This window comes from Nothoprocta perdicaria, unplaced genomic scaffold (assembly GCF_003342845.1).
Source record: "Nothoprocta perdicaria isolate Ctin4 unplaced genomic scaffold, notPer1 scaffold_19, whole genome shotgun sequence".
Taxonomy (NCBI): Eukaryota; Metazoa; Chordata; class Aves; order Tinamiformes; family Tinamidae; genus Nothoprocta; species Nothoprocta perdicaria.
In genome coordinates, this window is record NW_020455093.1 from 3,434,852 (window position 1) to 3,443,871 (window position 9,020).

Consider the following 9,020-nt stretch of genomic DNA (forward strand, 5'->3'; position numbering starts at 1 on the left):
TCAGTGAAAAGTACGTGTGTGAGAGGAGTTAATTTAATTCCCAATACAATAAAAACTTTTTATATATAAAAAAAAAGGGCCTTTTGATTAAATGAGCTCTTTTGGTGCAGCTCTTTTAAGCGATCCAAATACTTCTTGTATTTTCTATCCATGTTTGGATAAGCCCAGGTTGGGCTTATTTGGGAGTGTGAAAACACATTTGGGGCAGAGAGCTATGGAATCACAGAATGGTTAAGGTTAGAAGGGAACTCCAGAGATCAGCTAGTCCAACTCCCTTGCACATGCAGGGATGCCCAGAGCACGAGGCACAGGACTGTGTCCAAGAGGGTTTGGAAGATTGCCAGAGGAGATTCCACAGCCTCTCTGGGCAGCCTGTTCCAGGGCTCTGGCACCCTCACTGTCAAGAAATGGTTCCTGAAGTTCCTGCAGAACTTTTAGTGCTTCAGTTGTGGCCGTTTCCTCTAGTCCTGTTAGTGTCCACCACTGAAAAGAGGCCGCCCCCTCCTCCTCACTGCCTCCCTTGAGGTATTTACAGACACTGATCAGGTCCCCCCTCAGCCTTCTCTTCTCCAGGCTGAACAGGCCCAGCTCCCTCAGCCTTTGCTCATAGGGCAGATGTTCCAGGCCTCTGATCATCCTAGTAGCCCTGCGCTGGACTCTCTCCAGCAGCTCCACATCCCTCTTGTCCTGGGGAGCCCAGAACTGCCCCCAATACTCCAGGTGCGGCCTCACCAGAGCTGAGCAGAGGGGCAGGATCCCCTCCCTCGACCTGCTGGCAACATCCTCCTGATGCAGCCAGGATCCCATTGGCCTTCTTGGCCACGAGGGCACTGCTGCCTCATGGTCAACCTGGTGTCAACCAGGTCCCTCTTGGCAGAGCTGCTCTCGAGCAGGCCAGTCCCCAGCCCATACTGGTGTCTGAGGTTATTCCTACACCTCTTTGCTCTCTATTCTGGGAAGTGCCACTCAGGCACTTGCAGAGTTGTGCTTAAGCACCCAAAGCAGCAGCTCGGTGGACCTGCCTATTTTGCTGCCTATTTTGCTGCTGTCTGCTGTTACAGGAAGGGCCACCCCAGTTTGGTGTTTCTGAACAAAGCGCCCGGCCCTCCGGCTGCAGCTGAATGGGGTGAGTTAGTTACTGCCCAGCTCAGAGCAGTGGTGCAGTGGAGGGTGGGGCATGGGCTAACTTGTCTTATTTCTTTAATGAAGCAAAGGCTGTTGCTCTCTTGGTGCTGTTCAAAGCAGGACCTCTTGATGATCTTGCCTCACTGCATTTTACCCAGTATGGGTTATCCCCGACCTGAGATTTTAAGTGACATCCTAGGAATGTCATTTTAAGGCATTACCCAATAGTAGCCTCCTGCTCGCAGGCTGCCTTGCTGCTTCAGTGCTTGCTGAGCTTCCTCCTTCCCTGTTGCTCTTTGCTAGCAGTTTTATACTCTAACTGCATTCTCTTGGCTGAACTTAGAGCAGGATGTCTGTCCTCTTCTCTGCTGTTACCCTGTGGGTGAATACATGGGTTAGGAAGTGGGGAGAGTTGCAGCCGTGAGGCAGCCCCCCAAACCCCTTTTCTGGACGCACGAGCATCACGAGCTCCTGTGCGCTGGCAATACTGGGGTTTGTGCAGGTACACCTAGAGCTTTGAACGCAGTGACTGCAACCAAGAGGCAGGCACAGAGGCAGAAGCTGGTGTGTTTAATTTCAGGACCCCCTGCTCAAAATTACAGCATAGCACTATGCAAATCCTCACCACAGTTCCAGTAATTGCTTTGAGCGGTGGTCAGCAATAAAATCAAAGAAATTGGCTTGACATTAAGTGGTTGACATGAATTGGACTTGATATTACTACTACTTCCATGTCCATCAGAGACTCTCTCTCCCCGCCACGTCTTCTAAGGAAGGTGGAGTTCAGCGGCAGCCACGTGAAACCGTGACAAGAGAAGTCACTGCAGGGAAGCTCTCTGAAATGCCTGGTCTTGGAAGCAGGAAGGGGTGCAGGGCTCTGCTCAGGCCTGGCTCTGCTCAGGCCCGGCTCTGCTCAGGCCCGGTTCGGCCCTGCCCGCTGCACCTGGCTAGGGCTCTCCCAGCAGGCTGCCCTCGGGGCTGGCGGCGTCCACGTCGCGCCAATAGGGCAGCAGGAAGGGCAGGGCAGACACCTGCTTTTCCAGGCATCCCCAGAGCTGGGCTGTTAGGAAGTTATTTCCTTCTGGTGATAAATGCAGCCCATCGGATAAATAGCAGGAGAAATCCTAGGGGGAAGGTTAGAACATGCATGAATATATTTGCTATTTAAAAACACAAGAGCTTGCCTCATTTTTAGACTTTTCAAAACGATAAATAGACTATTTTTATTTTGCCCTTTTAACTACAATTTTAAAGAATGTTCCAGCGTCAAAAGTAACTGCTACTCATTACAAAACTACCCCATGCTTAAGTGGTATAATAATCACAGTACTGAGTTTAGAGCCAAGATTCACAGTGCCCCAACTGGAGTTAGTTAGTTGTTTAAGGGCAGGGGGTGAAGTCTTTGTCAAATAGAATATTGAGGATGTTCAGTCAAAAGCCTAAGAAAAACATCCTGATGCGACTCTGAAGGAGCCCAACTCCGTGCAGGTGGCGGCACTGGATGCCTCCAAAGGAGCCTTCCAACATAACCTATTCCCCCCTGCAAAGGGCTGCTTACATGGAGCGCAGCCAGGGGCCATTTACTAACTAATTTTTATGGTCAGGCTGTGTTAAGATTTTTTTCCATGTGCCATATGAAGCATTCTGGGTTTTCCCCCCCTTCCCCAAAAGGCCATTTGGGTGTGTTTTGTATGGTTATAAGGGCAGCAGCACTGGTCCCTCCATGCAAAATGAGGCACCTGGCAGTTCCAGAGCATCTCTCAGGACGTCGTACCTGGTTTTTTTGCATCAGTGTCCACAGGTCCACAACCGCGGTGCCGCAGTCCCTGGCCACCTGGACGCAGGCCTTGGCGTATTCCCCAGTGACGGAATTGCGGCGATTCAGTTTGTCACCTACCAGACACCCCCCACACACAAAGAAACATTTTAGGATCAAGGCAGGCTTGATTTCAGTTTTCTGGGGTACACATGATGCTTAGCAACTGGTTAAACCAAGCAGCCCTAGCAATTACATGCCAACATCTCCATTTAAAAGTGGCTGGAGTTGCAGCTCCTTGGAGGTACTGCTCATCAGGTGAGACATTTGGAGGTAGCAGCAAGAAGAACCACCCTGGTTCTTCTTGGATGCCGCCCTGTGCCCCATGCTCTAGGTGCCCCTGCTTGAGCAGCAGGGTTGAGCTAGATGAGCTCTACAGGTCCCTTCTAACCTCAGCCACTCTGTGATTCTGTGAACATGGGGCAATGGAGATTTCTGTGCTGCCTGGCCTCCTGGTAAGCTTTAGGTAATGTCTTTATATACCTACTTTTGCCACACAGAAAAGAATTAAGTAAAACTAAGCGATTTTCACAGCCTTGCCTTCCACTTTCTGAATGACATGCGCCATTTGCCAGCTCCTTGCATTAGTTCCCATTAAAATGCTGGTGAGAGCAGCAGGCGCAATGGGCACAACGCATCACTAGAGCGCCCGGATGCAGCAGCTCAGTTACACGGGGTGTTCAGTAGGTGCTCAGCACCAGGGTAAATCAGCCCTTTCGCACAGAGTGCAGCGCAACACCAGGGCAGAATATTACTGAGCTATGATTTTTGGTTTTTTAATGGAGCCTACAATTCATCAATTCCTACTCCGCTCTTTCCTCAGGACACCAGTACAGCTGATGATTCACACTGATGATTCTCACTTCTTCACACTGCCACTTTTCCCTCCCAGCAGCAGGTTTCTCATCGTAAATGTTCTCTGTAGCCTTGCTGAGCCTTCCTGTCCCATTCCCCACGGTGGGGATGTTTCCAGTTCCACTTACTCCGCAGTAGATTGAGAGGCCCTTAGCTAAGAGCAGGGACAAATAGGAGCTTCTCAGTTTAAGAACACACACTGCTTCCTGGAAGGTCTAAAATGTTCCCATTTTCTGGTAAGAGGATCACGAGAATTTGAAAAAATCACTCAGCATTTCTTTCATTATTATTTATTTATTTTAAATGAGGTATTTCATATTCAGGGCTTCCTTGGCTTGCTTTGAAGCAGCAGAGCCTATTTCCTCACCTTGATTAGATTTTTTTTTCTTCCCTCTGCAAGATCTGTCTCATTTTGGCCAACTGGCTCCCAGCCCATCCCCGACCCTCCTCCTGGCTGAACAAAACAGAACCTGCAACAGCTGCTTCTGCAGCCACTCGCCCTTCCTCACTGCTGCACACACTGAGCTGCCCTGCCAATTTACCCCCAGGCTCTTCTTCAGGACATCTCTTTTCAAACCTTCCTTGCCCATCAGTGCTGCTGACGCTCCCGTTCTGCAGGAATCCGTTTCACCTTCACAAACACAAACTTGCCCAGTTCTCATCTGCACAACCTGCCCACATCCACCTACATCCACACCGGCTACAAAGGCCAGTGGGGCCCAGCTCTCCTCAGTGGCAGCCCTAAGTTGCTCTTGGGGAGTTTCAGAGCAGACCTTAGGACACCTCCCTCCCTACCAGGGAGTGGGGCAGCACTGAAACAACCTCCCAGACAGGAGTAGAGTGGCTGTTCTTTGAGGTTTTCAAGCCACAGCTGCATAAAGCCATGACTGACTGAATTTCACCCAGCTTTGAGTGGTAGGCAACAGTAGAGACTTCCAGATAGCTAAGATGTTGCTCCAGGCAACACCACTCCCTACTGAGACTGTGACTTCCCCCAGCTGGCACACAGGCCTGGCTGAATCTTCAGCCAAGATTTAACCAGTCTCCCTTCACACCTGGATGAATCATCACCTGTGAACACCAGCAGCTTCGAGTTTCACATGCCTCCTCTGCTCTGGCATCTATCTGGCAGAAACAAAAATAAACAGAAAGCTTTTCCTTACTCCTGCTTGGCACCTGAGGATCGGACAGATCTTTCCGAGTTCCAGATTAAGCTGTGAAAGCCACTGAATGGTCAGTGACCAGAATGGAAGGTGCCCACTGCAGGACACCGCTCTCCTTCGTAATAAGCAGAATCCATTTTAATGCCTTTTCAACATCTGGTCATGTACAGAATGCTCCTGCTTTGACTGAATACACAGGACATGCACTAAAATAGAGAAAACCTTGCAAATACTAAAATGACCCCTCTTTATTTACCCAAATCTAACTCAAAAATGCAGTGCAAGAACTGAACAAACTGTTCAAATGCAACAGAGGACACACACTCAGAGGGTGTAAACTGTCACTGCTGGAGTCAGGGAGATTAAAGCAATTTCCACCTGCTCAGCGACACAAAGTAAACACTGTTGTTATGTCTCTATTGCAAAGAATGAGTCTGAACAGTAAGAGTGACTTTAGAATCCACAGACTTGGATATTCCTTCTTTGGATTTTAATTTAAAGCAGGTAGGATATTATTGCTTATGCAAGCAGATGTGAAATAGTCTGTAAATATTAGAAAGTTTTCTAAGACACACAGTGACAAGAACTGTTACACTGGAAGCTGCCAGGACGTGGTGTACTCTGCTCAGGACATCTAGATCCCTTTCCAAGAGCTCCGAGTTGCTTCCAGGACACCACTTTTTGAGAAACACTCTCTGGTCTTGGTAGACAGCCGCTTCTATCAATGGGATTTATGCAGCAGCAGAGCAACCAGCACAGCACTTCTAAAGGGATCTTATTAACTAATTGTGGGTTGCTCAGCATCTTTCAGATGGCAGCTAGCAGCCATTTCCCATCAACGTGGAGACCACAAATGCAGCCCGGCACAAACATCGCGCTAGTAACTGTCAGTCTGGGAGCACAAACTTACACTCTCTGGGGAAAAAAAAGGAAATTTTGATACTGTTATCATTCTTTTACCTTTGGCAAGACACTCCTTCTCCCAAGCCGACTCCTGAAGAGGAGGTGGTGTTATCAAAATAATCCTGTCTTCGGTGATGTCTACTGATTTCAGGTACTGCACCATGCTCTTTAAGTTTGCAGCATACTCCTCCAAAGGAACGTGTTGCTTGGGATTCAGATCTGTTAGGGAGTAGGGCAGATGTATTATTCCCATGATATTATTATTCCCATGCTGCTCACAGAGTTATTACACAACAACTGAGATGATTTTTACACAGGACACAAATGAGGGGCACTCTTCTTACTCCTTATTCACAGCAGTAAACTGCTCACCTCAACCATTAATTCAGGAGGTGTCACTGCAAAGGCAGCACCTCAACAACCAAAGCACAAAAGCAAGGCTTAAAATAGCTCATGCAGCTAATACAAACGAGGAAGACACCTTTTTTTTTTAGATTTTTTTTTTTAAAAAAAGCTTTTCCTCAGAACGCCACATCTTGGCATTAAATTACATAATAATTACAAACTCCACCTGAAACAAAAATGAGAATTTTTAACTCTCTTGAACAGAGAGCAAATGTTGAAAATTCAGGCAGACTCTACAAAGAGTCAGTCCTCTGGGCACAGATCTCATCATTTTGATTAAAGTGGCTCTGTTTGGCAGCTGTGGGTCTTTACGAGAATCCAAATGCTCCATTCCCTCATTTCTTGATTCATCCACCAGGCTACTTCAAAGGCAGAAAGAGCAGCCAGATTCCCAACTCTGCTTTTAAGTGTGGGATACCTGACTGATTCTTTGGCTCCCTGACACTTCTATTTACCATTCAAAGTTGCTCAGAGAGAGAGAAGGTGGCAGGGCATGATTCTAAAAACAAAAACAAAATAATTGAAAAGAATTAACAGCAAAAAATAAAAAAAAAAAAAAAAAGAAAGAAAGAAAGAAAAGAGCCAAGAACCTGTCCAAGCAACATTCTATCTTTTCTGACAAAATATGTAACTTTCTTAGGAAGACAGATGATGGGGAAAGAAGTAAAGTGTACCTTTCAAAGCACTGTCATTAGCACCGAAGAAAATAGTAACGGCCACAGTGCTCTCGGCACCGGCACTTTTACTGATCAGTCTCGGCAGGATCAGTTTAGCCCATCTCGTGTTGTACCCTGAGAAGCCACGATTTACAACATCACATTTTCTGAAACACACATCAGAAAGAAAATCTCTCCCCGTGAGAACAGAGTTTTAGACACTGGAATCATTCAGTTAGGACCCCTGCCTCTGTCCCTCTCAGAATCACCGGGATTTCATGCGTGAATCCTTTGGGACCATAATTTTATGTTTTGAGAGTGTACAGAAGTGCATGTACAGCATTAATGTGTCGAAGCATGAAACCAGAACCATCATTTGATAATCAAGGAACTTCTCTTTCCACTCCAGCTTTGCAGTACCCTCCAGCAAATATTTTCACCAGCGCCAGGGGGAAACCACTTAGGCAGCCCATGATAATAAACAAGCAAATACTTCAGTAATGTTAACAAGTAATTCAACAGAACTTATTCGTGCCGGTTTCCTTCAGCTTCCAGATTGCCGCACGGGCTTCTTCCACGCTACAAGTTCACTTCTTACAGGCTAGAAGTTCTCTTCTTGCCCTTTCCTGAGGTCTTACCTGACGAGCCTGTTGGCGAGCGTGGCTCCCCAGCCCTGGTCCTGGAAGCAGTGCTGCGTGCAAGGAACACGGTGAGCCCCGAGCCGCGGCCGGCACTCGCTCCCGGTGCCCGCCCGACTCCCTTCACCTTCTCCTGCCCCACACCTTCCCCGCTCACGGGCAACCCGCATGCATGAGGCCCCTCGTGCTTCCCCAGGGTGTTTCTTAACCTGCCGGCAGGCCACACTTCTTTTTTTTTTGTCCTTTTCCTATTTTTTTCTACCACCTTTTTGCTGCAACTTCACTCTGGAAAGCCACTCTCAATAATCCTCCCTCACTCAACAGGCTATTTTAGAGTGCAGCTTGGTAATTTAGCCGGTTTAACCTGCATATTCCCACTGCTATCCCATCCTATTGGATACGATGGGTCGCCGGCCTTTGGAAGTGCACACTGAGGTGGCTCGGACAACTAATCTTCCTTTAAAGTAATCTTGTTTTTATTTAAAGTTAAATCATTTTCCCTGAGAGCAGCTCTCTGATCCTGCTCACTGTGTGGATGTAGCAGTGCAAGAGAAAGCAAACAGGGACCCAAAAGGTCCACCAGAGGCTGGTGCCATCATGGAAGGAAACGTCCTTCACACGCAGAGCAGCCCCGCGCTCGGCAGCGGGGGCTCGGCCTAACGGCAAGCCCTGAGCGCGCGTTAACCCAGCGCCCACACAAAGCGAGGCCGAAGTCCGCGCCGACCGGCCAAGGGTGGATGAAACCTCCCCCGGGGCAGGCAAACGGCAGCGAACGGCAATTTCTAGGGGGGCCTGGGGCTCTGTATGAACTTTATAAACGCCTCGTTCTCCCGGGAAGCGGCGCCTGCTGCGCGCTAACGGCCGCGCCTGCTAATGGCCGCGTCCGTTAACGGCCGCCGCGCGCGCTAACGGCCGCGCAGCCGCTACCTCAGTGATGGAGTCCCCGAAGAGGACGACGCGGGGCCAGCGCAGCAGCCGCCCGCGGGTTCCCGCCTCCGCCAGCGCCATGGCCGCCGCCGCCTGACACCCGCCCGCTCCGCTCCGCCCTGCTCCGCCCGCGCCGCCTTCTTCCCGCCGGCCCTGCCCGCAATGGCGCCCCCGGCTGGGGGAAGCGGGTGCCGGGCCGGCGTGACCCCCGCCTCGGCCCGGAGCCGTCGAAAAGCGCCGTTATTGACGTTAGCCACGCTGTCGGGTTGCTCTCTGCACCGCTCTGCAGCGAACGCAAACGATCGGAATTGCAGGCTACGTAAAAAAGAGCTAGTCTAGGTAACCAACGCACAGTGAATGGAAAACGGGTTTTTTCCCTCACAAATCAGATTGTGTGAAAAGACTTCTTCCCTCACACATAAACGTCATTTTTTCCCTTCCACAGACTTCCTAAAGACCTCTTTAAAAAACAGTACATTCTTACTTCATGAGCCAGTGACACACATCCCGAGAACAGATGTACACATGTATT

General features: G+C 49.2%; 1 protein-coding gene across 1 annotated transcript; it reads right to left on the reverse strand.

The window, feature by feature from the left end:
• Positions 1–1,712: 1,712 nt before the first annotated feature.
• Positions 1,713–8,569, reverse strand: IAH1 (isoamyl acetate hydrolyzing esterase 1 (putative)). Its single transcript, XM_026037099.1, has 6 exons — positions 8,489–8,569; positions 7,562–7,614; positions 6,942–7,090; positions 5,920–6,081; positions 2,900–3,018; positions 1,713–2,249 (listed from the first exon to the last, which is right to left on the reverse strand). Exons 1-6 carry the CDS (start codon positions 8,567–8,569, stop codon positions 2,073–2,075), a joined length of 741 nt encoding a protein of 246 aa, XP_025892884.1. The 3' UTR covers positions 1,713–2,072.
• Positions 8,570–9,020: the final 451 nt, after the last annotated feature.

Coding starts and splice junctions, on each gene's coding strand:
- IAH1 (XM_026037099.1), bottom strand. CDS start 8,569: ATGGCGCTGGCGGAGGCGGGAACCCGCGGGCGGCTGCTGCGCTGGCCC. Junction 6,082..6,941: donor TAATGACAGTGCTTTGAAAG/GTACACTTTACT, acceptor ACTCCCTAACAG/ATCTGAATCCCAAGCAACAC. Junction 2,250..2,899: donor CACTGATGCAAAAAAACCAG/GTACGACGTCCT, acceptor CCTTCCCCCTAG/GATTTCTCCTGCTATTTATC.